The following is a 26857-nucleotide window of genomic DNA, read 5'->3' as shown; positions in this document are numbered from 1 at the left end:
GCAGAGGGATTAGCTCTTGGGCTAACATACACAGCAGCCAGAAACACAGCACTATGCTATCTTGCTAGATAATAGGGCCGGCATTTCAGCAATAAAAACTCTGCGTCTGGTGAACAGTGCTTATAAACAGTCTGTACATCTCCACACCATGAGTTATTGATAAACACACACACACCACCTCCTTTTACCTTCCCCAAAGCAGCAGTGCAGTCACCTCGATGTACAGTGTGTGTTTGTAGATGAATCACAATCGGGGACTCTGTCAGAAAGCCAAGTCTCAGTGAGAATTAGAGCACAGCATTCTCTGATTTCCCGGTGTGCTGTAATCCTAGCCCTTAGCTTGTCCAGTTTGTTTTCAAGAGATTGTACGTTGGTTAGGAAGTGGCTGGGTAATGGCGGTCAAGTAGCGCAAGCTTTTAGCCTAGCATGGAGTCCTCCTCGCTTGCGTCTCCGTCTCCGGGTTGCTCTCCTGATTTCAGCCTGTTCGCTTGTGCCTTGTGCTCCGGGGGCTCCCTGAGGGTGATGGTGGATTTAGTCGTTGTTGTTGTTGTTGCTGCGGGAGTGGCCAATGAGTTGTAGCTCCGGTGGTATAAGTGGCGTTGTGAGTTGGTGATATCCAGCAATGCCTGTCTGTTGTATGTAAGCAGTGCCTGACATTTGTGCACTGCAGAAAAAGTTAAAAAAAAACACACAAAAAAGAAGAAAAAGCCAGCATTCGAGAGTGGAACGCGCAAACATGTCCGCCTCGGTGGGCGCCATGTTTACCAGGTAGCCTATCGTTCGGTAAGGCAGCTGTTGTGCTGTATTATGGGATTTGTAGTTTGTGTGTTATCAGTGCTTCATATCACCGGGCCATTAAAAAAACCGGGCCGGATGTAATTGTACACCGGGCCAAATCTGGCCCGCGGGCCTTGAATGTGACACATTAGACTATAATGTAACAAATATAAAATTGTCTGTTTCTTTGTCATTTTTTTTTCTTATTATTCAAAGATCTGGGGGCAGTTGTCCCTTTTGTTACATTGAGGGTGTCAGCCCTATTTTAGGTGAGATCACATGGAATAATATTAAGTCACTCCTTAGTTCAGAAAGTATGCTTAGTTTAAAATTTAGGAATCTGATGTTGTTTACCATCAGTCCAGGCTTCAGCTTCAGCAGTGGTGTCAGCAGCTCAGTGCTAGACCAGCACAGTGCTAATGTTAGCAGCTAATGGTTACCAACAGTACTACAGTTGTTAGCATTAAGTCATCATCACCACATAAGACAACAAATCTAGGCAGTAGCATTACTAATTACTGGAGTTTGATAAGGCTGAGGATGGTTTATAAGGTCAAATAATATTCATGATTGTGTATATAACAGGCTGTACAAGTCATTAAGGATGGTAATTTGCTGATAAATCCCACTGTTCCCGATAGAAAAAATTGGATCTGAATCGGCTCTTCGGAACTATTTAAAGTTACGAGTCATGTGACCCACTGCCGTGGTATGATATATACTTTTATGTTTGAAATGAAAATAGTTCAGATTTCAGTTTATATTTGACATTCAAAATTTTTTGGTTGCAAAGAAATGTATTTTATTGCAGTACCAATATTTTGTTTTCAAATACATTTCCTTTGACTGAAGAATAAAGAAACTAACTTAGCATCATAAATGATCTCCATGCACAAAATATTAAATTTAAAACTTGGTAGCAGTGTCTAGTGTGGAGGCTGAAGGGAATCCTGGGAGTCGTAGGTGGAAACAGAGCAATGACTCAGCATTTCCTGTTTCAGCCTGACCATGACTCAGCAGACAGAAGCCCCTCCCCTCCCCCTCCCCACGCAGAGTCACAGCCAAGTCGATACCACACCACCACCAAGACCATCCGCCGAAACACACACAGAGGTACCTGTCTGTTACCTGTCCATCTGCTCTTACCCGTCATTCATTCAGATTGATAATAATGGGAAAATAACTGATTTGTTCTCATCCAGAATGTTGAAGCATAATACAAGCTGAGGCACAGAGGTCAGGCTTCGTACACCATGGTGCGCACATATGCACCTCGTGCACATCGTAGCTGGTGCACAAAACAAAAAGGAATGGACTGTATGTGATGAGCACTCAGTTAAGTTTTAGAATATTACCGATGATACTAAAACATTACTGACTCCTGTAGAGGGACATGAGACAATTTACATTTAACAAAGGGACCGTAGGCAGGAGGGGGGGTGTGGAGGAAGCTGTCTATGCAGGGACCTCTATGGAGAGCGTCATCACCAGCCACCAATACAGTTCTGAGGTAATCAGATCATCGATATGTTAAGTGGCCTTAAGAGTTTTTTTTAATGATTTGTTGATAGATTATCTTGTGAAAGAAGAATGCAAAGAAATGTGCAATATAGGGCCTTGACTTTTACACCACGAAAACATGTTGAGAATGTTCTTAATGTATGTTGAAATAAATATTTTCATAAAGATTAATATCACTACATTTTACCTTTACCAGTAGGTGTTTCAGTGTAGCAGCAGTATGGCAGTGGGAAGTTCACATAGCCCAATGGATAGCACATTTCATTCGTGCAGCAGACATTCAAGAAAAATAATTGTGTGTGATTTGAGCAATGGGGGCCTTTACCCCAGTAGAACTTTGTCTAGCAACACACCTCACAGGTGGGGATAAACAAGACAAATTAATAATATTGTTCTGTCAAACGTGTTTACAGTTCGACCGACCCTTCCTGCATTTTTCTTTGAGGATGAACTCCCTGGACATCCACACACACGCTCTCCGACTCTCAGCCCCTCCCCTCCTCACACACTCTTACAACCTGGCAGTCAGTCCAGAAGAGCTGATTGGCTGCTGCGGGATTCTCCATACTCAGAGGGTGTGGCCAATCACAAACTCGGCAGTGCCTGTTGGGACTGTCTGTGTTTCCATGGGGATGACAACAGTGACATGCCTGTGAGTCGGATATATTTTAAAGTCCTTTTTAGGGACCAACTACACATCCCAAAACACTTTGGGGGTGTGTAAACAGGAAGTAAGTTAGTTACTCTGTGAGCTGCATGTTTTTGTTTCCTTTTAGTCAGTGTCCCAACTACCAGCAGCAGAATGAGCAGCGAGCAGCTGCTGTGTGCAGTGTCCCCATGAATGTACACACAACTGTCACTGCATCACTGTGAGCCTGAAGGAAACTTAAAAACAGAGGATTCTCAGGCAGGTTCTGCAGCTGCTCCTTTGGTTTCTTAGTGGATTTATCGAGGTTTATTCTGGAGGGACATCAGAGATAATGAGATCCTCAGGAAGTAGACGTCACACTGAGTCGTGTTCACATTTCACTGAGTTGGGGTTCTGAGAAAAGTACAATTTTTGACATAAACCTTTGTAAATGGGTTCAAAGTGTTTTAAAGGAAGACCTGTATGTCTGTGTGTGCACGCGTGCAGTTCCTACCTGTCGCTCCCTCTCATGGTCTCACCTGGGCAGATGACCTGTCATTATGTGACCTTGCCCGACTCAGCTTCTTCGCTCACATCGAGCTCTCCACCTTCCTGCTCGCTCTGGGCATCCAAACCAAACACACCCGCCTACTGTGCCGCAGGACTCAAGGTGCGTGTCACTTTCACAACACAGCTGAGGGGTTTACTCCAGTGTGGTGTCAGATAGGGAAGGCTGCTGACTGGGCACTTGGGGTGGCCATGTCAACACTGAGGCAGTTTATTGGTTGAGTCTTTGGTTCACCATTTCTTTGTGTCAACATTTAACAGCCTGCTGTCAAAATGGACAGTGTGTAATGTGTGAGGCATCAGTACACAGATATTTAAAAATATCATTCTGAAGTAAAAGTTTTTACAGCTACATTCAGAGCACAACAAGTGTTCATGCACAGTTTTGATAGAACAGGTTTATATCAGTGTCTGCAAAATACATGAACTGAAATGAAATAATAACCCTTTACATCTGTGTTTGTTAAAATTAGTTTCTCCTCTTCCTGCCTGTCTCAGTCGGTGGTGTGTTCGGTGTCCCTCTGAACTCGCTGTTGGAGAACGACAGTAAGAAGTTTCCAGGAGTCAAAGTTCCTGTCATCTTCCAGAAGGTGAAAACCAAACATGTCTTTTGCCTGCATGCCTATCTGTCTCTGTCTGCAACAATAAACAACCAGGGATGCCTCTACCTGTGTGTATGCATGTAGTTGCTGTGTATTTTAGAGCAGACCGGACTGCACACTGAGGGGATCCTTAGGGTCCCAGGATCTGCTGCAAGACTGAAGGTAAACCTCACCACAGAATGTAACTCTGACATGAAGTACATTTACTCAAGTACTATACCAAAGTACAGCTTGGAATCTGTCTGTTTGTCTGTAGTACCTGCGTAGAGAGTTAGACAGGTGTGTCGGAGGCTTTGACTGGTCTGCAGTGCAACAGGTGGATGCTGCAGGTCTGCTGAAGCTTTTCATCCGGGAGCTTCCGATACCTCTGCTGACACACACACACCTGTCGACCTACCGCTCTGTGCTGGGTACACGCACCTATTTCAGTAACTTAACCTTACCTGATTCCATCAGTGATGATGTGACGACCTTCTACCACTGTTGGGACAAAACTCTGGTCCCTACATGGTAGAAAGACCAGTCTGGGTCATCTGTCTCTTCTAGTCTGGGTCAGGTTTCTGTTCTAATCTGGTCAGCTTGTGTATTCTGGTCCAGCCCCTGATGTCTGTGGACTAGCCCTGAACTATGTCTCTTGGATCTGCAGGGACTGGTCAGCAGCTACTGGTGCCCAGAGTTTGAACCAAACAAAGAACGTTTAGCCATGACGCTACCCACAGCTGGAACCAGCACCCATTAGAACTGAGATCTGCCCCAGCTGGAGCCACTTTTAAAATTAAAGACTCTTTCTTTTTTCTACTGCTTTTAATTAATGTATCTCAATTCTACTGTTATGCATTTAATCTGCTTTTAACTTTCTTCCATTACTCAGTGACTGGTCGACTTCACTGTGCTGTTTAGTTGACTGTATAGACACTGGTGTAGCAGGGGGTGCACAGTGTACTGAGAGCAGTGGGAATCCAGTCTGCCACAGCTGTACAAAAATACTAGCTATCCACACCTACATGTTGCTACTTTGTCTTGTCGTGTAATTGTTGCATTTGCATTTAACATGTTAATCTAATTTGTGTTTTCTCTGTGTGCATTGTCTTAAGCGCTGTGAATGGCCTTTGAGCAAGAAAATGCGCTATATCAATGAGCCTGCCTTGCCTTGTTGTGCGTCTCTGTAGGGATCTCTTCAGTGGTCCACCAGGTCCAGGCACTGCAGCTGCTGACCTTGTTGCTTCCTGAAGCCCACAGAGAGACGCTCCGAGTAAATTCCCACACAACTCTGAGATCCTCAAAATAATTCCACCTTGTGACCTTAAAAGCTTTATTATGGCTCTGTCTTCTACCTTAAATTTCTGCATTACTATATTCCATCTTAAAGCTTTAGGTCTCTGTCCACCCTACTTCTTTGCATCTCCACCATCCACCTTAAGCTTTACATCTCTATCCTCCATCTTAAATTTCTGTAATATCCACCAGATCCTTTTGTGATTCTTCCATCCACTTTAAATCTTTTACATTTGTTCTTTCCACCTGAAATGTTTACATCTTTATTGTCCACCTTAAATGCTTACATGTCTGTGGTCCACCTTGGATTTTCACGTCACCATCGTCCACCTTAAATTTTTTACAGCTCCTCTTTGCACTTTAAATGAACAGAAACTTGGATCTGTTTCCATGGCTACAGGCCCTGTTAGTCTTCCTGCGTAAGGTGGTCTCTCATCAGGACCAGAACCGGATGTCTCTGTGGAATGTCTCCATTGTGATGGCACCCAACCTGTTCACCTGGCGTCACCGTGGCAATAAGCGCTCCGTCACCAGGCAACGGGAAGAGATGGAGGAGGCAGTGGGTGGGGCTCACCTGATCCAGCTCATGATTACACATCAGGACCTCCTGTGGACTGTGAGTCTCAGGACGCATATGTACAGACTCCATGACATCCCTCTCATCTGTCTGTGACATCACTTCCTGTTTCTTGTCACAGGTCCCCACCTTTTTGCTGTCTCAGGTGAGGCAGTTGAACCAGGTGTCTAATCAGAAACAGTTCAGCCTGAAGACGAAGAAACTGCTACGAAGGAAGGACAAGAATCAGGTGAGACCCAGACCAGAAACAGGGACACAAGAGACAGGTCATGAACCAGAGAGCTCATACTGTTTGTCCTCTGATGTCATCAATATGACATCACACCTGTGTGTGCATGTGCAGATCACGGAGCTGTGTGAAGGTTTGATCCGGGTCCACGCCCCCCTACACCCCAAGGTCTCCATGGCAATACAACTTGACGGACAGATGCGAGCCAAAGATGTCACCTCCCGCTTTGAGTGTGAGAACAGGTAACGTGCAGACATTGGAAAACATGCTCACACGCCCCCACAACACACTCTCCAGGTAGAATATCTGTCATTCAGCCTGCCTGCCCCTCTGGCCCTGTTTAGACCTGGTATTCAACACCGACATCCGAACGCCAACGGTCAGCTGGGCACCTTGAAGATGTACGTATAGGTGTAAACAGTGATGTGTCTTGGCTGTTTACACCTATACGTACATCTCCAAGGCACCCAGCTGACCACTTGTGTTCAGAATTCACTACTGCTGTGACACTTCCACTTAAATATCAAATGGCCACTGGTACAGTCTGTATCCAGACAAGCACCGGTAGTCTCCCTGACCAAAGACGAAGGAGAAGATGAAAGCGTTCACAATACATTGATTGATTTGCATCAATGTGTTTTCCTCTAACGGCCTTGTTGGAGCCGCATCAGGATACATCAGTGTTTACACTACAGAAGATATGTGCTCAAATGTGTGTCAGACCACATCGGCAGGTGGAATTCAGTGATCAGATCACAGACCGTCTTGGTGGTTGTTTACTTGTATTTAGCGCTGACCACTTGTGATGCAATCATCCAGGATGCATTTTAAACACCAAGTCTAAATGGGGTCTCTGCCTGTCTGTCTCCCATCAGTCCAGTCCTGCATCTCTATGAGGTCGGAGGAAACATCTGTGAGTCACTTATTGTCATATAAAAACCTGCTGCACACGTGTCAACATGCATATTAAAAGCTGTCTCTCTGACCATGTCTCTGCCTGCCCGTCTCTCAGGTGAACGCCGTCTCCATCCTGACTGTGTTCTCTTGGACACTTACAGAGTCAATCCTCGCTGTGATTGGCTGGTCAAACCCTGACACAGACCGTCTCACCACTCTTACCTCTTGTGTCTCACCTGTCTTACTTTCTGACCCAACCTGTAAAATCAGATGGCAGTCGAAAGGTGACATCACAGTAGTTACACATCAGGATTCAGGTTGATCATTAAAGGAGTTTTATATAAAAAAAAACTGATATTATTTGTATCAACTGTATTTTGTAGCTGTTGTTACTGAACTTAATTGTTTTGTCTTTAATGAACATTGTTTATTGTTGAAATGCTGCTGTAGAAATGAGCTCATGTTAAAAACATAAAAACCTGCTGACTGTACTTTGTCTCCTGCTCCTCAGTGGTTGTATCAGTTAGAGAACTAGTCAATAAACCTGAATCGATCGACCATAATGTATTCATTTAAAACCGAAACATTTTATTAAACAGAGCCTCTAAGTAAACTTGTCCACTCTGGGCTCCTGTGGTTTAGTGAAAATGTTGAACTCAGATGTATGGATTCGAACACACAGTTCTGCTCATAAAACTGAACAGAAAATGGGTTTAGCTTCAACCCAAACCAGCACCTTTAAAATCATCCGTCTTCTATATGGAGTTTGGTCCAGACTGAAAAACATGAAAAGCATCCTGTACACGTACAAAGAAACAAAAACTTACTAATTATACACAGAGGACGTTGTCACAAAAACTGTTCATGTTTAAAGTGTTCATCACCTTCGCTGAGGTCATCAGTTCATGGTCACTGACTGAGAGGAGGAAAAACAACATCCATACAAACTGAACTTAATTCAAAGTTTGTATTAAAAATAAGTCAATGGATACAGTAATTGTTAGGAGCTGCTGTCCAGATGGTGCTCCAGGTGTTGGGAGCAACCCATGCTGTCCAGATGGTGCTCCAGGTGTTGGGAGCAACCCATGCTGTCCAGATGGTGCTCCAGGTGTTAGGAGCAACCCATGCTGTCCAGATGCTGCCTGCTCCTCAGCTGCCCCGGCAGCAGCCTGCAGCGTCTCTGTGTCACTCTGCAGAGGGTTCAGCTGCTTCCTCTCACTGTGCATGTTGTTCTCATGACGTTTCAGATCGGACGCCTGAAAGTACAGAGGGAACCTGAACTCAAAGTGGTACTAATATACACAGACTGCAGCACTGTCAGCAGTAGCACTACCAGTACTAGTAGTACTGTAAAGAGTACCTTGGCAAAGGCCTTGGTGCAGGATGGACAGACGAATGGCTTCTCCCCTCTGTGTCTCCGCTCATGGTCCTTCAGGTGAGACTTGTGTTTAAAGGCCTGCAGACAGGTGAGCATACAGACGGTGAGAGACAGACAAATGAGGGAGAGGTGAGCAGACAGACATGGGCTCACCTTCTCACACATCTGGCAGGCGAATGGCCGCTCATTGCTGTGAACCCGTTCATGCTTTTTCAGGTCCGGAGCTCGAATGAACGATTTCCCGCAGACCTCACACCTGTACGGTTTGAAGCCAGTGTGGATCTTTAGGTGTTCTAGAATGCACAAGTAAAGGCCAAGCCAAGCACGAGCTCAGTTAAACAATAAAAGCACATGATGGTATCCACATCACTGTATTGCAGAATATTTACGCTGCTCAGGTGACCGTACCCAAGGACAGGTGTGTTTTACCTTTCAGGTGAGCATGTGTGGTGAAAGCTTTGGTGCAGATCTCGCAGGCAAACGGCCGATCGGCTGAATGAAGCTTCTCGTGTTTCCTGCACACAGAGATCAGGTGTCAACCCGCTGTGTGAGTCAGATGTGTTTGACCAGGTATGTTGTGCAGGTTTATGGTCCATGGTATCGCACGTACCGGAGTCTGCTCTCATCCAGGAAGGTCTTCCCACACACCTGGCAGGCAAGCTGTTCTCTGTGTCCATAGAGCAGGTATTCAAACTTCATGTCAGTTGTGGCTGTCGACCAACCTGGGGGCTGCTCATCCTTCACCTCTCCCATACTATCAGCAAATGTCAGCGTCTGAGTGGCGTGATGCTCTGCACCCAGCTCTTTAGGCTCTGCCTCCATCTCTGTCACCACATCCTGGTCATAGCAGGTCACCTGTAGACAACACACACAGAGGTCACTTCATCTACCCTGGACATTTTTATAAAGGGAGGACAGAAGACATGTTGGTGAAATGTGTGTGTACCTTGTGTACATCCTCATTGGTCAGTTCTTTCAAGATAGCTTCCTGGACACGCAGTGCGGCGCTAGGAGACTTGTCTAACTCCTGATTGGTCGATGCATCGACAAGTTCATCTGTGGCGGGCGTGTCCTCGTGTTCCCCGAGCACCTGAGCACAAATACAGCTGCCACAACAACAAAAACTTTAGAGAATAAGATGTTTGATCAGCGGTCGGTGGGAGCGTACCTCAGAGTCAGCTGCCAGCTGAGCCTCAGGTGGCAGCGCCATCTTTACAATGTCGTAGGGAAACTTGTCTTTGTCTTCTGATGACATGTCTCGTTTCTGAGGATGAGGAAAGAGGAACAGGAGGAAGCTGCCTATGTTACCTGCTAGCCTAAAGGCTAATGCTAATAAAAATAACCAGGAGAGATCAATAAGAGAGCCATCAGGATCGGAGTGTTTTTCATGAGTGGAACCAAACCCTGGCTGCTGACACATTTTTGCAGTGAACCCACTGTCTCCTTCTATTTCACATGCGTTACTGTTACCTGTATGATGTCACCTGTTGGGATTAACAAGTTCAGCTACCTGAACTGTCATCTGCATGGCGTTACCTGGGAGCAGAGCTTGTCCAGGAAGCGGATCCCGAGGATCTGTCCTGATGACATCATGAGGTTGACATCCCTCTTCTTGACGGAGATCTTCGCTGTGTACATGTAGTTCAGAACCTCCTCGAAGATGTCAGAGCGGATAAAATCTATCTCGATCACTGACGAGTTGTCCACCTAAACAGGTACACAGTCATCAAAGTACTTATCAGTACAAGTATTCAAAATGAAAAATGTTAAGTAGTTCATATGTTTACCTCGTGTTGTTAATAGGGATGTCCTGATCCCTATTGTTTTGGCACTGATACCAATCCAATTCCTTTAGTAGTAAGTGTCTGCTGATACTGATTCCAGTCGGATACTTGCACCGATCAGCCATAACGAGGGGGCGGTTGTGGCTCAGGAGGTAGAGCAGATCGTTAGATAGAGAGATAGAGCGGTTTGATTCCCGGCTTGTCCAGTCAACATGTCGAAGTGTCCTTGAGCAAGACACTGTACCCCCAGGTGATGTCACCGGTGTGTGAATGTGTGAGTGTTTGGGAGTGCGAATGGGTGAATGGCCAAATAGTGTGAAAGCGCTTTGAGTATGCTGTAAAGCATAGAAAGGCGCTATACAGTGCAGTGGCACCTGTCAGTGTGGGGGTGTATTAGGCAGCAGGTGAACATTCAGTCCTCAAAGTTGACGTGTTGGAAGCAGGACACACAGGCAGTGCAATGATCTGCTCACCGTGTCTGCGCTGGGGTTGCAGTGGTAAACCGGCTGCTGGTAATGTAACGATATAGTAAAACATTCTTCTGCGTGTGGACTACTAAAACTTTTAACAATTTAAGTACATTCATTCATTAATTCATTTTCTACCGCTTAGTCCCTGAACGGGGTCACGGGGGGCCGGAGCCAATCCTGGCTGGCAATCGGGCGAAGGCGGGGTACACCCTGGACATGTCGCCATCGCAGGGCTAACACATAGATACCACACGTTTGTCTAATTTAAGTACATTTCTGTGTTAATACTGACTTTCACTTAACATTGCTGCAAGACCTTTTGTAGCAGACGTTTGTGTAACGGAGGAAGCTACAATGTGATATTAGTACTTTTAATTAAGGATGTGAATACTTCCTCTACTACTGGTGCTAACATGCAAACATGCTTCAGTTATATGACATGCTATAGTTATATGCTGTTTCCTTTTTTATCATCTAACTCAGATGATATTTATTCTTCAGAGTCAACCTAGTGCTGCAGTCCAGTTTCGAGCAACTGGCACACACACAGATACACAGAGGTCCTCTTATTCCTCTGAGGGTCAGCTGATATAATAGTAACCATGTAATACTGTAATACCATGATATGTTCTGAGACAGTTACCATACTGTGAAAATGTCACGCTAGTCTACACCAAAAGCACAGCGTGTGGACACCGGTGCACGTTCACTCGTGCATAGGAAGTGCTCGGCGCACAAAAACAGAGAGGAGCCTCCAGAGACACTTTGGAGAAGGGAAAACTACAGAACTCCAGCTGATCACAGATGCTGAGCTGCACCTGCACTTATATGTGCAGTGTCTCCAACCCAAGGTGTGTTGCTGTCACCCATCATCTGCTATGCCTGATGATGGGTGACAGCAACATGTGTTTTAACTGTTGTTGCTTGATGTATTCCCCAATTTTGGTGGAGTTCTGGTCAGAGCTAGTGAGCTGCCATTGTTTTGGTGGATTCTGTGGAGCGTTTTAAGTGTATAGTGCTGAACTGTCTACTCTGCCTTGTGTCAGCTAGCATGTCACTCACGGATTAGCACACAGCAACCAGTATTTTAGCTTCAAGTCTGTTTTTTTTTTAGCTATACACTTAAAACGCTCCACAGATTGATTTTGATTTGATCAAAGAATAAGTCAAAATCAATCTGTGGAGCGTTTTAGGTGTAGAGCTCCAAAAAAAAAACAGACTTGAAGCTAAAAAATACTGGTTGCTGTGTGCTAATGCGTGAGTGACATGCTAGCTGACACAAGGCAGAGTAGACAGTTCAGCTGTTTATCAGGCATCTCAAAAACGCCACCGAGTCCCTCAAATACAGAACTGTAGTTCTAAATAGGGACAGTACCCCATGTTCAATTAACAATCATGTCAAATACCGGGCCAGTAACGTGTGTTTTTCAGGTTAAGTATTCGGACAGTACCTCGTGTTTCTTGAACAGCTTCTTGAAGTAGTTGGAGCAGGCGGCGAGGACGCAGCGGTGAGCGCGGAACTTGACGTCTTCGACGACCACGGCGATGTCGCAGTGCTCGCCCTCCAGGCGCTGCTCGTTCAGCAGCTTCAGGAAGATGCTCTTGTGCTCGTCGTCCACGTACTTCACCGTCTCCGACATCTGGGAAAACAACAGTAACCGATTAAAGGCTCAGTCCGACTGACCCAAAGCCAAACGCACACAAACCGTACACAGTTCGGGTTGGAAGAGCCATGTTTTCCCCTCCAAAGAAACGCAGGCACAGCACCCCATTGTCTCAGGCTGAATGAACATAAAAGGGTCGTAGACAAATTCAGTAAGCAGTAAAGAAACAACTACAAAAGTAACCACAAAGACATTGTTGTACAGGCCGTACTCTCTTCTGTGCAGGAAAGTATGTTCATTTAGAACTTTTACCTCCACTCATTGTTTTACCGAACTTAAACAGTCGTTTGGCGCTACGGACTTTTTCTCCATACTTTTGTGCTTAAGGGACACAGCACAGCGGCATTCCAACAATGCACTGAAATCGTACGTACACGATGATTAAATAATTAAACATCTCCTCAGAAAAGCTTTATAAACGTTTTTCCTTTTAATACTGCAAGAACATCAAGGGTATAATAAAACCGTCAGTTAGCCCAGCGTTTCAACGTAATTTGTCCAGAGCTCGCTTTAACCATAAACACTCTCTGTGCACCTTTTTCTCTTAGTTAAACTGTATATTGATTATTGACACACTACTCAGATACACTGCTGTCAGCGTAAGGTCACGCGCAGTCCATTGACACTCGCACCCTGTGACAGGTTGATGTCTAAATCAAATAAAAGGAGAGAAACTCAGAGCATCATGGGGCCCCCCAGCAGCCTAGGCCTATAGCAGCATAACTAAGGGAAGGCTCAGGGTCACCTGATCCAGCCCTAAACTATAAACTTTATCAAAAAGGAAAGTCTCAAGTCTAATCTTAAAGGTAGAGAGGGTGTCCGCCTCCCGAACTGAGACTTAGTTCCATAGGAGAGGAGCTTGATAGCTAAAGGCTCTGCCTCCCGTTCTACTTCTGTGGATTCTAGGAACCACAGGTAAACCTGCACTCTGAGAGCGAAGTGCTCTGTTAGGATGATAAGGCTCTACGAGGTCTTTAAGATATGATGGAGCCCTGTCATTTAGGGCTTTGTATGTTAGGAGAAGGATTTTAAATTCTATTCTGAATTTTACAGGGAGCCAGTGGAGAGAAGCTAATATGGGAGAAATATGATCTCTCTTGCTAGTGCCTGTTAGTACTCTGGCTGCAGCATTTTGGATTAACTGGAGGCTTTTTAGGGAACTACTAGGACATCCTGATAGTAAAGAGTTACAGTAGTCCAGCCTGGAAGTAACAAATGCATGGACCAGTTTTTCAGCATCACTTTGAGACAGGATGCTCATGATTTTTGCAATATTGCTGCAGTCTAAATGGGAATCTCGGTGGCTTCGCTGCGTCAGCTCCAACAATGCATCATTAATTCTAATCCAGTAAAAAGTGCCATTCTACATAATCACTACTGTAAGCATATTTTGATGCAGATACTTTTGTACTCTTACTTTTGAATGTGGGACTTTTACTTGTAATAGAGAATTTTTACACTGTGGTATTTCTACTTTTGCTGCAGTAACTGGTCAGAGTAGCTACTCTGCTGGACATGGAGTATTTAAACATTCTTGTATTAGTGTTTTATTAGTACTTTTACTGCAGTAAAGCAGTACTCCTTCCAGCATGGCCTGTTGCCATGGTTAATCATAGTACTGATGATGTTTGAACCTGGACCTGGACTTCCTCTCAGGTTTACCCCAGCCGGCTATTTGAACCCAGTAGTTCATGTACGTATACTGCTGCGGACACGCGCACTAGAGCGTGTGCACGCTTCATGAAGCTGTGAACGCAGACAGCACACGGGCTAGCCGTCAGCTTCGGGTTTGAACCCGCTATTTATTTAAACAGACCGTGTTTTGGCGTTTAGCCTCTATAGTCTGGGTCTGGACCTGGAGCGACGACAGAGACCAGGTCCCGGTTCCACTCTTTTCACAGTTCATCTGACCCGTACTTTTGTGCGAGCTAAGATAACAGGCTAAAAGCTGCTGTAATTCGTGATCCAGATCGAACCGTTTTAATGGTGAACCAGGTCGGGAGGTAGCGAGAGGATGGCGCTGTGTCGGTATCTGAGCGGAGGGTGGCTAACGTTAGCCTGTGGGATACGATGGAGCTAACGTAACATGCGGATAAAATGTCAAATTACGCCAGCGTTACTGGCGGACACACCGGACTCCGGTCGCTACTCCAGCCGACCGGTGTTTAACGTTAGTCAGCGGCTAAATTTCTCCGGGTCTCGGTGTTTAACGGGTGTTTTGTGATGAAATTCGGTGTTATCATTAAATGGCGGACAATCAGGCCTGCTGCTCCGCCCGAACACAAAATGGCGTTTATTCCTAAGTTTCCCCGGTAAACCTGCTAAACCTGCCGATCGACAGGTTGCTGCTCTGCAGTCCCCGGGACCGGCACGCAGGCACGCGAGCAGCGACACGAACGAGACGGAGCTCGCTGCTCGAGAGCGCGCAAACAGCCCCGCTGAAGCGGAGCCGCAGCCGGGAGACGTGGTGAGCGCGGGGCCAGCGGGAGCGGGCTCTTACCGTGACACAGGCCCCGGGTGAGTGTGTTCTTCTGAGTGAGTCCGCGCACCGGGAGCTCCGGGAGACACTATTTCCGGATGTTGTTGTTGATGAGTACGAGCACCAGACGGAAGGCCGCGCGTTGCGCCAGCACGCACAATCCACAGGAGCACGCAGGCAGCGCGCCAACGGACCGGGCACGCATGCGCACTCCTCATGTGTCCAACCTCCCGAGAGGGACCTGGCTTCATACAAGATGGCGGACTGTCATCCTCAGCCTGAAGTTGGGTTATGGTTGAGGTTAACCATAGAGCTGCCGAAGTTAGCGACTTGTACTAATAGTACTTTCGCCATCTTGTCTGAAGCCAAGGCCCAAACCCAGTGTCCTCCCTATGGACTGAAGCCCTGAACCCCCAAAGACTGCTGGAAATTGTATAAATAGGATGGGACAGTCACTTTGTGACTATCACGTCACCCTGACAACGCCAAAACAATGCCATAGTTCTCACTGTTGTGGGTTTAGGGCTTTTTATTTTACGCTTTTCACTTTCCTTACTGCCATTACGCTTCAGGGACCGACTGGCTGGTTTGAACGTGATCCAGGCTCTTGCCTTAGAGTGGATGAGGGCATGTGTTACTTACTTGATCAATTTAATATATATTTTTGTTGAAATGGCATCATAAAGAAAAAATCCGTTAACATAAGAATGACTGTTCGTTTACAGTTCGTCATCTTTATTTTTCTTATCTCTGTTTTATGGCATTTGTTTTCCTGTTTGCATCATATCAGGTCCAAGTACTAATTTGAGACACTTTACCTGACTTACCACTTTACCCTCTACTACCTCACAGAGGGAAATAAACAAAAAGGTATTGAGAAGATCAGGACAACTGTAGTGGCATTTCTCACTATTCCAATTCTCCAATTATTCTCCAATAAAATCGTACTTAAGATTTTAAATGCAGGACCTTTACTTGTAATAAAGTATTTTTCAGTGTGCTATTAGTACTTTTAGTAATAAAGATTGAGAGTGCTTTGTGTAGTTTTAATATTTCCTTCTATTTAGGAAAAATCTAAATTATTACAAATAAAATGAGAATAACAATAAAGGGAATATTGAAGATATGAAATTGTTTTATAACTGTTGTAAATGTTTTTATGCCAGCTGTATCATTCCAACAGAATATATTTCACCAATCATTACAGCCAATTATCGTCCGTCACATGTTCATTCGTTCAAAACAAACTTTGGCATAAAAAATATTGACAAAAGAGTTTTTACATTATAGAAATAAAATTACAAATATCTTACCAGACAGACACCTTTCCTCTTTACATAAAGAAACTGGAAACATCTGCCAGGTGTAAATCCACAAGAACACAATGTCATCAGGGTCAAAAACAGCCAATCGGGAAAAGGATAATGATAAACTCTTACCGCGTTCAGAAACATGAAAACAAATATCTTTAGATTCTTTTTTTAAGTATAGTTTCCTAAATGTCACCCCCTCCCAAGTGAGAGAGTCGCTGTGGCAATGGTGGGTATGGGTAAAAGACGGCCTGTGCTCCAACATCAGAACTCTACTACCCACAGTCTCCTGCATGAAGCAGGTAAAAGAAGAATGGTACAGACACTTTCACTCTGTCCTAATCAGTAATTAATAATCAGTAACAGCCCATATGAACCGACAACTGCAGTGAGATATAACGGATCATTATAAATATATCAAGTTCTATTAGTATTGATCACCTACCACAATTGATTAGATACCAGATTAGCCTATTAGCTGTGTCCATAAAGAGGGCTGGGCCAGTCAGAGCAGTTCATATTGCCGCAGGTGCATACGCTGGATGATGTCCCGACAGTCGTTGAAAACACGGCGGATATTCTCCGTGTCAATGGCGCAGGTGAAGTGAGGGTAACAGTGATGTTTCCCGTCGACACTCCCCGTGCTGATCCTCTGCAGCACGAGAGTTAGCATGTTAGTCACTTTAACATGTCAGCGTGCTGGTTTCAATGTGTCAGTATATGAATATATATGAACATTTTGCAAAATAAAAGACATTTAGTGAAACAGCTCTGCCCGTAACTACCTGACGGAACTGTTTATTCAAATGAATGGGAAAATTCTACTTCAGCATACTTTCAGCTAGCAAAACCATTGAGATGTCAAAATGTTCAGCATTTTCAGGGCGATCTTTTAGCACTCAGCATCCATACGCAGTTTCTTCAGATAATGCATTTCTCTAGTTTATTGTTAATATTTTACATGATGTGTTATTTTACTTTTGATACATGGAATACATTTCAAGAATTGTGTGTATATTACTTTCAGTGTGTCTTTACCAGGAACTCGTCTCTGATGAACAACTTAGCTCGGGTCACTTTGGGGTCTTCATCGGTATCTGGAACAGCTGGAAACGCAAAGACATGGCCGTCAGGAGGAGGTGTGTATACTCCATGGTCGTGTTTGTGCACAGTACTGCAAAAGGTTCTCACATCCTTCAGTAAAATTACCAGTACAACTATGTAAAAATCTACTTTGGCGTTTACTATGTTATATATAGTTAGCTAGTTTAGTCCAGATGTTCCCAACCTATGGGTCAGGCTTCTCCAAAGGGTCACCTGACTATAAGTGACTATGAGTTGACTAAGACTATGAGTTGTCACATGACTATAAGGAAGATTCAGTGTTTTGTTCTTGGTGAAATATAAATTTTTTGAACATTTACTGAAAAGAACAGATGTTTATGATAGAAATTCAGAGTAAAAAAATGTATTTCTTTCTGAATTGTAGTGGAGTATGAAGTAGCAAAAGAAGGAAATATTCAAGAATAGCAACTCAAAATTATACTTACAGTCCTTGACTAAACGTTTTAATCATAGTGTCTACTGGGTGTGTATTTGTGTATTTATACTGTATCAGTGTTGTTTGTACCATCGGCAGGTAGTTGGTAGTTGTTGTATTCTGGAAAATAATCCTCCAGTTTAGATTTTCCAGCCAGGATCTTGTCGGCAAGAACGTCCTGTTTGTTCAGGAACAGGATCACAGAAATAGTCTTCAGAAACCTGTAGCCAATCACAGAGCAGACATGGTTAGCTAGAACCAGCCAGAGAGCAGACAGGGCTAATTACAACAAATCACAGAGCAATGAAGTTAACTACAGCCAACCACAGAGAAGGCAGGGCTAGTTACAGCCAATCACAGAGAAGGCAGGGCTAACTACAACCAATCAAAGCACAGACAGGGCTAAGTCCAGGTAATCACAGCACAGAGATGGGAAAATTACACACATTCGTTACTCAAGTAGAAGATTGTTGATGTCTGTCAGTCTCCAGCCTGGATTGGCTCATTTGTCTGAGGCGGACTGAAACAATAATTCAGGCCAGGAACAGATCACCCTGTTCACACAGACTGTTTGACAGCCAATGTTGTAGGCTAACCCTCTTTGTTGATGTCACAGGTACAAGACCAGTTATAAATTTGGCCACTATGTTCATGTGGGAGGAAACTTAGAGGCTACAAAATACAAACATTGGGATCTGACCAAAAAATAGCCTGTCTGAATAATGAGTTTTAAAGGTGTGCTGTGGGTGAGCCCTCAAAAACTCACTAGGATTAAACCAGTCATAGGACATAGCTTACAAATGTACAAGGTTAGACGCACAGTAAACACTTTTTAAAAAGACAATGAGTTAGCTCAAATGTTCAACTGATCTTTATATTCAGGCATTAAGTGCATCAAAAAAAAAAAACCTCACATATACATATATTTACTAAAGTTGAACATAAGCTACAACAGTTTATGGGGCAGTGACTCCATGTCATTTCTTTGGGCGGTGCCTGACCAGAACCCATGAGCTAAGGCCTGGCCACCAGACACTCGCCGCCAAGCTCAAGGTAGCGCAAATTGAAGTGGCCAATTTCATCAGGGTTTTGAATTGCTCCCCTCATGTATTATAACTAAAAGTATTGAGCCTGATTTGAAAATGTAAGGAGCAGAAAGTACAAATGTTTGTGTTATAATGTAGGGAGTAAAAGTAAAAAGTCAGAAAGATAAATACTTGAGTGAAGATACCTGAAAAATGTACTTCAGTACAGAAACTACATATTTGTACTTTCTTATGTCGCACCTTTGCAGACAGGGCTAACTCCAGCTAATTAGAGCAAAGACATGGCTAACTTCAGCTAATCATAGCACAGACAGGACTATATCTAGCCAGTCAGAGCACAGACAAGGCCAAGACCTATTGGTCCAGATGGATCTGAAGAGGTCCAGAGACTCTCGGAGCCGGTTGGTGGAGTTGTCCTCTCGGATCACCATGTTGTAGCTGCTGCTGGCCGCCACAAAGATGATGGCTGTCACATCTAGACATGGGAAAACAACTTTTAATAAAATACACTCTTCTGCAGTTAATTCTTAGTTTTCTTTTCTCACCATTGAAGCACTGGATCCACTTCCTGCGCTCATCTCTCTGTCCTCCTACATCAAACATACTGACACACAGCACAAAAGTGTGTTTCAGGTTCAAGTTCTTGCCCTCAGGCTCAGTTGTTTACACTTTATTTCAGGTTGTCATCCTTTTGGTCCATAGCTGTACAAGCTATGGACCAAAAGGTCCTGAAGCATTCATTGCACCACTGTACATTATCTACAAGACATGCAACTAGTTACCGGTGTTTAACAACTACTGTAGTGTTAACTTAAGATGCATATGGCTCACTGCTAAAGCTAACAGTTAACCTCATTTTAACAGTTAACACAGCCTCGAGCAAAAATAAAGAGATACTGACATACTATCAAACATTATGACAGTATCAAACAGTATGAGACACAGCGCTGCTGGAGCACTAACAGCAAATTATAGATGTATTGTTTTGATCTCTCTACATTGGCTTCCCATCAAATTCAGAATTCACTTCAAGATCCTGGTAGCCACATTCAGAGCCCTGCATGGTCAGGCACCTAGCCTAAATCAGAGATCTATGTACTATAGCCTTACGCTGTCAGTCTCTTCCTGGATCCAGACTTAAAACAAGAAGTGACTGTGCCTTTGAAGTTGTGGCTCCTAAACCCTGTAACTCTCTTCCAACGGACTTAAGTTCTGTGGATACTTTGGACATTTTTAAAAAGCAGCTCAAGACCCATTCTTATTAAATGGCTTTGAAATAGTGATTTTATTGTGTTGCCATTTTTGCAGTGCTCTTATTATATCGTTTTTATAGATATTGCTATTTTATAGGATATAGGCTATAGTTTATATTCTGCACTGTTGTGTGAAGCACTTTGTGACCGTTGATCTAGAAAGGTGCTATATAAATAAACTTATATGGACAGTATGGACCAAAGGGAGCATGAGAGTGGAGGAGGAGGACAGCCAAGTGCAGAAGCAGCAGGTCAGATGGAGCAAACACAGAGAGATGTAGAAGCAAAGCAGCCTCGTTTCTATTTTTCTGTTCATAGTGATTCAAGTATTACTGCATTTAATCATTTGTGAAAGCACGTGGTTGTCCCCCACTCCCTCATCTTGAATGTTCCTAATGTTTAATTTTGACCCAACTTAAAAAAAAACCCTCAGGTGGTCATCAGTGCAAGACAGACAGAGAGGGTGGGACTAAAGACACTCACTGGAAGTTGACTTTGTCCACCTGAAACCTGGTTTCACAAATCCCTGATGTCAGAACTCTGCAACGCAACAAATCCTGCAGGAGAAGAAGAAAAGATTGTTAGTGTAAGCCCAGCAACAGATGAGTCATCCTGACTGCTGGAAGCTGATTGGTGGGTTTTATACCTGGTCATTAGGTGAGTAGTCTGTCCTTCTGACTGAGTCCAACCTGTCCAGGAAGCTGCAACACAGGTGTTCATGTAGCATGCTATTGTGACATAGCAGGTCTTTTCAGTCAATCACCTGCCTATGCCACCCCCACCCACTCTCACAACCAGGGTTAGTGGAGCATTCTGATTGGTTGGCTGGGCTTTAAAATGTCACAGTTTGTCCAACTGTGTTTGTTGTATATTTGTGTTATTGACATTATGAGGACTGTGGCATACCACCACATTGTAGGAACTTGACTGCCTTATAGGGATTCAACCAAGTCCCAGTTAACCAAAGCACTTATAGGATCAGACTTGTATTTAGGTTAGGTTTAATGTTGTGTGTGAGTCTTACTACTGAGCACAGTCGATCAGCTGATATTCATTGGAGCGTTCAAAACACACCTTCACACCGCTGTCCTCCCATAGCTTGTGAGTATGCTCAAAGAATTCCTGAGACAGACACACAGTTCATTTGTTAACAGTGAAACCCCAGACACAAAAGTAAAAACTTGAAAATTTTGAAAACAAACCCCAAAATTAAGATAATAGAATAGCCAACTAAAATATCTAGGTAAAACTAGGCGGCAACCTCAGAGGCTGAGAAATGAAGACAATGCAGAAGTGTCAAGTCCTGTAGTTCCTAGAACGGCCACATGAGGCAGGCTCCAAAAGGGAGTCAGCCCCCATAGACTCCCATGTTAAAATGCCCAACCTTACAGCAGAAATAAACATGTTTACAGCCTGGTTCAAAACACAGTTTTGGTCGCTATAGCTAATTTTGCCTTCCATGGGGTTGAATTTTTTTGTAACTCGCCGCTCAGGAATTAGAGCGGGTTGTCTCCCAACCGGAAGGTTGGCAGTTTGAATCCCGGCTTGTCAGTCCCCATGTTGAACTGTCCTGGAGCAAGACACTAAAATCCCAGTTGTTCCTGGTGATGTCACCGTGAATGTTTTGAGAGAGCGAATGGGTGACTGGCCAAACAGTGTGAAAGCTCTTTGAGTGTGCTGCAGTGCATAGAAAAGTGCTATACATGTGTAAGACCATTTCAATGTTATGCATAATTAAGGGCGTAGCCACTTTGAGTAACAGGTGGGTGGGTCCCACCTCGGTTGGCTGGCCGCTGGCTGTCTAGCAAGCTCCACTCAGAGCCAGAGTCACGCGGGGTGAAACGCTTCCAATATGGCGATGGCCAGCAATGACCTTCAAAACTACTCTTCCGAAAACCAATGGGTCATGGTGGGTTTGTCCAGCTTTTATCTACAGTCAGTGGGTAAAACCTGACACACAATAACTTTGTATTTGTTCCCTGTTGGAAAGAATCTTGTGAATATGAGTCACACCAGATTGGAAAACCTGGTTAATAATGATGGCATTCAATAGCATTTTATTGGATCTGAATTCACTTCTGAATCTCTTATTAAATCTGTCTATGTACTTTGTCGGTATCACAATTATCATATTTTACTGCTGTTTTGTCAAGTCCAGAGCAGTTAAGGCTGTCGGCCATATTTGTTTACAAGTGTGTTCCAAACTAACATGTAATATATAACATTTAAGACTGCACAGGTTTCACCTTTAAGCACTTCATGGTCTAACTATTAGCTCAGCCTCAGATCCAAACAAAGGGTATTTCCCCAGTCCTGGTTCTGGATTAAAAGGGACAAAGCTTTTGCAGTCCAGAACCCTTAGCTCTCCATCCAGTAATAAAATTCCAGAATGCTTAAGATCATTATTATTGTTCAGTTATGAGTTATATAATGCATTAATGGCTATGGAGGCCCAGTGACTTCCATTATATTTATAACTCAGCATCTAAATACAAAAAAACACAATTCAAATTTCTAAATGCTTCTGCTAAACACTGTTCTTAAATTGTTGTGGCGGCATGTACAGAAGACACTGTAGTCTACAGAGGCCTATTCACTTCCACTATATCTATACCTGGACACCTGTATACAGTACAAACTAAACATTTAAAAATGCTCAATATGACATACTGATCAGCTGCATATAATCATCAGTGTAGTGACATTTATGGCATTAACATCTACTAAAGTCCTCTGTCTCTCTGTCTGTGCCAGGCATGCAGTGCATTAAATCCTGCATTTGTCTGCATTCACATGCATGCTGTTCAGGCGAGAGAGTGACACTGTCTGATTGGTGTGTGCAGCCAGTCGACCAATCATCAGCAGCATAGGACAAACAGGAAGACTCTTGTTTTGTCTCTCTGCAGTCCTGGGAGATGGCAGATGTGGAGCTAATGAGGCCTCGGGCGAGACGTGCTGTCCCAGATGAACCGGTTTCATCATGTCATTAAGCTCATTAAAACAAACAACTTGTAACAGCTCCCCCGGTGCTGCTTTTCAGGAACATTTCACCCATTTTGTTCAGGTAACTGCAGTCCAACACTGAGGATGAATAATAGGTTGGTGGTGGTTTCCTCCACAGGTGGCTGTTCACGTGGACCAGCAGCCGCTGGACTCTGAACCGTGTCAGAGTAATGTATCACCTTCACCTGTTCGATACTTCATCATGTTTAAATTCAGCGCTGAAAAGTATTTATTTTATTTAACCAAGGTTTTAGTAGGGCAAACCCCAATGAGGTTAGAAACCTCTTACAATGTTGCCCTGGAAAGTAACTAAGTAAATTTATTCAAATACTATACAGGTAAAATTGAGGTGTTTGTTCTTGAGTATTTTCATTTCCTGCTACTTCATACTTGGACTTCGTTGACACTAGGATTGAAGCCCAAGTATGAAGTAGGATGTTCGATGACACCTGAGCTGGATTCCCAGCTCAGGCTCTGTGCAGTGGAGCTTTCCTCCATCCTCCACGCCATCTTCTGGGACTCCTACAAGACAGCCTCTGGAAAACGGCCACCATCATATACCAGCACACACTAAACACTGGCCCTCAGAACCCAGCAACTACAGACCACTCACTTCAATTTGATTATAAACTCAGAACCTTGCCGGGCAGTGATAATCAGGAGATGTGAATGTCTGACCTGTTCTTGTAGGCAGTATTGTGCAAGTTCACATTTCAGAAGAGCTAGCACAAAGTTCAGGCCACACTCCCCGTGTAAGCTCAACTCATGCTGGGATTGGACCCACAAACACACACTGGCAAATGGCCTATAGGGTCACTCAACTGAAACTCAGTGTGGTTCATAATATCTACAACAACAGATCCCCTGAATATGCTTGTGACCACATTGTCAGGGTTGGAGGAACCCGTGCTCATCATCTGCAGGGGTGTCAAACTCAATCGCACAGGGGGCCAAAACTCAAAGCACACTTTAGGTTGCGGGCCTAACAGGATAAACATTTATTGAACAGACTAAATCTAACATAAATATGAATCGAAACAGACAGCATACAATATTATTCCAAAATAAATAAACTTGAACAGATTCCTCTTCAACTCCTCTACCTTCTGTAGCTGCTGCTCTGCATTCATGTTTTTCAGCTTGTCCTGATGTTTTGTCTGGTAGTGCCGGTGTTCTGTCAGATTTTGCTACCTATCAAGACATGCTACCCGCCGTTCACAAAGTGGTTAGGGTTAGGGTGATGAATTGGGGTGGGGTTAGTCAGTCCATAGACTTTGCAACAAGGTAGTATATCTCGACAAGGTAGCAAAATCTGACAGAACACCGTCTTGGGTTATATTCCTTAATTACAGCCACATTAGCTCCACAAATAAGACACATGGGTTTACCGGCAATTTCAGTAAACATATACTCAGCCTCCCACTGGTTTTGAAAGGCTCTGTTTTCAGAATCAACTTTTCTCTTGGCCATTCTTAGGGGCTAGCTTTGACTTGAAATTAGGGTTGCATACATCAACAGACACTTGATTGATCTGACGTAATCGATGCAGGAATGATTACAGGTAGCCCATCGTTCGGTGTGGCAGCTGTTGCACTGCATTATGGGATTCATAGTTTGTGTGTTATCGGCACTTCATATCGCTATTAAAAAAAGATATATAAAATGATCTCGCGGGCCTTGAGTTTGACATATGTGATCTAGAGCTAGTGTTACCAAGGGTCAAAACCCATACGGGTGTTTGTTCCTTTAGATCATGTGGAGTAAGAAACTGGAATAAGTTACCATCAAACATTAAAATCACAGGCAACACTTCAAAAACAAAGTAAAGGCCTGGCCTACAGAAAGCTTTTTAATTGATGCTTATTATGATGATGACATGTTTTGTTTGTTGAATGTTTCAGACTTGTTGTTGCACTGATTCTGCACACCGTCCTGCCAGTTGTCACACCACAGCTGGAGCCTAACCAGGGGGACAGCCTGCCTCCTCCACCCTCTCCTCCAACACTTGGAATCACCAGTAAATTTCAGTCCTTTTGTTGATTTCAGATAAGCCATTAACACAATGCAGTGCCACCAGATGATCAGGAAACTCCACCACCTCATCCCTCCACTCCTCATCCCCTGAGTTCATGACTTCCTCACCAACCATCAGAAACAACTCTGGAGCCCCCAAGCTTGTGTCCTCAGCCTGTCGCTGTTGAACAGCCTGCTAAAGCTCTGAAAGGCTGTCGGGTATTTTCTTCCTGATAATCAGAGCTTTATCACTGTGACTCGACTCAAACATCAAACATGAGGCATGACCTGGGGCAGAATATGAACCAGAGACCCTGAAGTCCAGTCCACGCCGGCTCCACCTCACAACCTACAAGACCTAAAGGATCTGCTGCTGACATCTTGGTGCCAGCTCCCACAGCGACCTTCAGACATAATTATGGAAAACTGCAGTATTTTTATGAGTTGGTCTTTTTCAGTTTTCCTTAACAGTGTGCCTTGTCATTGTCACATGAAGTATAATATATACAACAAAGACTATGTTGGTACTACTGATCATACGTCGGTACGTTGTGATCATAGTCTATCACAACGGTGCTGCCGCAGCATCCATTGTTGGCATTATATTCACCGCTGTTCCTAATATTCTGACCTCCTCAGGTATAGAAACAGTTGCAGTTGACCTGCACCTTCAGCCTGTACCTGTGTGTACAGGTATGTGTTACCTCTGTGTATTCGAAGTCCAACAGTGGTGCAATGCTCAAGATGTAGTCGACTCTGAACTGGTTGTCGGGGTTTCCCACAGAGACAGGGGGAGTTATTGTACCCATGGCTAACACGATGGCCTGAAACACACAGGGGGTCATCAGCCTTTGCAAATGTAAAGATTAAATTCAGACTCTAACTTAAAGACTTGACTTGGACTCTAAAAGGATTCAGTTCAGAGTAATTTAAGGACTTAACTCAGACTCCAAGTTAAAGACTTGACTTGGGCCAATCAGAGTTTCTTTCAGTGACTTCCTCCTTTGTTCTTGTCATAATCACTCCACCACGGGAGGATGACCAACAGTAAAACCTAACTGTGGGTTGAAGAAGGGCCTGGAGTCTCATTATTTACAGCAGGACAGTGCTACAGATGCAAGTCATGTGACCTACCACTATGGCATCCTTCACATTCTTCCTGATGTCCAGAATCTTCTGCTGCTTCTCTCTGGAAACAAACCAACAAACTTTACATTAACCCCATCAGACCCAGCCTCCACTGTTGTTTTAAATTCGGCCTGAGTTCAGTAACAACATAGACCCAAGCCAGAAACAGTGTTTCTGCTGATAATGAGTCTTGGTGGCAGCCTGTCGTGCCAGAATCCTTGTCACAAAGGAAGTCAATCCAGTCCATCGGTCATCTAATCCAACACTTGTGACTCGCCCAGTCAGCCCATGAAAAAAACAGGTGCAGTTGAGGACAAATCATACTGAGTACTCTTTAGATGAGTTTTTACTTGCATCGTACACAACAGATGTGTCAATGGATCGTGACTGAGACATGCGATCACCTCTGGACCCCTGTGGTTTTTAATGTTTCAGGTCTACTTTACTTCTGGTTCGTTCTGTGAAGCATAATCTCCACAGACAGCAGTTCAAGATTATGGTACCCCACTCAAGCTCTTCATTCACAGGAAACACTGTACCAATTCAAATTACTTGTACTTTAACATTTCAGAATAAAAGCTAGTGCAGTTGTTTTGTGTGAGTGAAACATTTGGACTCACTCATCATTGAAGCCATTGACATGAAGAATCTTCATCTGTTTCACTATGGTGCTTTTACCTGATTCTCCTGCACCTGCAGGTAGGGAGAGAGAGACA

At 44.0% G+C, this 26857-nt stretch overlaps 3 protein-coding genes across 8 annotated transcripts in view; 1 reads left to right on the top strand and 2 right to left on the bottom strand.

The window, feature by feature from the left end:
• Nucleotides 1-7564, top strand: part of arhgap28 (Rho GTPase activating protein 28) — a 33697-nt gene extending 26133 nt beyond the window's left edge. Inside the window, exons 1-13 of one of the 4 annotated variants that reach the window (XM_020625432.1) lie at nt 1393-1486; nt 1779-1890; nt 2712-2950; nt 3434-3596; nt 3967-4083; nt 4180-4257; nt 4352-4505; nt 5265-5347; nt 5771-5986; nt 6069-6176; nt 6291-6418; nt 7052-7089; nt 7189-7564. In XM_020625432.1, coding sequence (XP_020481088.1) covers nt 1786-1890; nt 2712-2950; nt 3434-3596; nt 3967-4083; nt 4180-4257; nt 4352-4505; nt 5265-5347; nt 5771-5986; nt 6069-6176; nt 6291-6418; nt 7052-7089; nt 7189-7271 — 1512 coding nt within the window. In that variant the 5' untranslated portion in view covers nt 1393-1486; nt 1779-1785 and the 3' untranslated portion in view covers nt 7272-7564. The other 3 variants (XM_020625429.1, XM_020625430.1, XM_020625431.1) reach the window with 3 other exon arrangements.
• A 57-nt stretch (nt 7565-7621) lies between these two features.
• On the bottom strand, nt 7622-16672 carry zbtb14 (zinc finger and BTB domain containing 14). Of its 3 annotated transcripts, none has more exons than XM_020625434.1 (10): nt 16604-16672; nt 12157-12345; nt 9988-10158; nt 9620-9715; nt 9398-9541; nt 9062-9306; nt 8881-8966; nt 8605-8744; nt 8434-8529; nt 7622-8329 (listed from the first exon to the last, which is right to left on the bottom strand). In XM_020625434.1, the coding sequence occupies exons 2-10, from the start codon at nt 12343-12345 to the stop codon at nt 8027-8029; spliced, it is 1470 nt and encodes a 489-aa protein (XP_020481090.1). In that variant the 5' UTR covers nt 16604-16672; the 3' UTR covers nt 7622-8026. The 3 variants fall into 3 exon arrangements, with proteins under 3 accessions (XP_020481090.1, XP_020481089.1, XP_020481091.1); XM_020625433.1 differs by lacking the exon at nt 16604-16672 and adding an exon at nt 14870-15496; XM_020625435.1 differs by lacking the exons at nt 12157-12345; nt 16604-16672 and adding an exon at nt 10239-10411.
• LOC109974964 (guanine nucleotide-binding protein G(olf) subunit alpha-like) overlaps nt 16642-26857 on the bottom strand; it is a 10501-nt gene continuing 285 nt past the window's right edge. Inside the window, exons 2-12 of the mRNA XM_020625445.1 lie at nt 26762-26834; nt 26148-26202; nt 25718-25837; nt 21022-21119; nt 20644-20698; nt 20481-20554; nt 19290-19348; nt 19088-19219; nt 17789-17977; nt 17197-17264; nt 16642-16810 (exon numbers count right to left, since the gene is read on the bottom strand). Coding sequence (XP_020481101.1) covers nt 16664-16810; nt 17197-17264; nt 17789-17977; nt 19088-19219; nt 19290-19348; nt 20481-20554; nt 20644-20698; nt 21022-21119; nt 25718-25837; nt 26148-26202; nt 26762-26834 — 1070 coding nt within the window. The 3' untranslated portion in view covers nt 16642-16663. The remainder of the gene's footprint in view (nt 16811-17196; nt 17265-17788; nt 17978-19087; nt 19220-19289; nt 19349-20480; nt 20555-20643; nt 20699-21021; nt 21120-25717; nt 25838-26147; nt 26203-26761; nt 26835-26857) is intronic.

Source organism: Monopterus albus, unplaced genomic scaffold (genome assembly GCF_001952655.1).
Source record: "Monopterus albus unplaced genomic scaffold, M_albus_1.0 scaffold355.1, whole genome shotgun sequence".
Lineage (NCBI taxonomy): Eukaryota > Metazoa > Chordata > Actinopteri > Synbranchiformes > Synbranchidae > Monopterus > Monopterus albus.
The sequence above is the reverse complement of the archived record's forward strand: the minus strand, read 5'-3'. Positions and strand labels throughout refer to the sequence as shown.

Bases quoted from the DNA above. Each gene is read 5' to 3' on its own strand.
- zbtb14 (XM_020625434.1), bottom strand. From the start codon at position 12,345: ATGTCGGAGACGGTGAAGTACGTGGACGACGAGCACAAGAGCATCTTC. The intron at 8,745-8,880 runs GTAAAACACACC...TGTGCATTCTAG, and splicing joins CACACATGCTCACCTGAAAG to AACACCTAAAGATCCACACT. The intron at 8,330-8,433 runs GTACTCTTTACA...CTGTACTTTCAG, and splicing joins GCACCAAGGCCTTTGCCAAG to GCGTCCGATCTGAAACGTCA.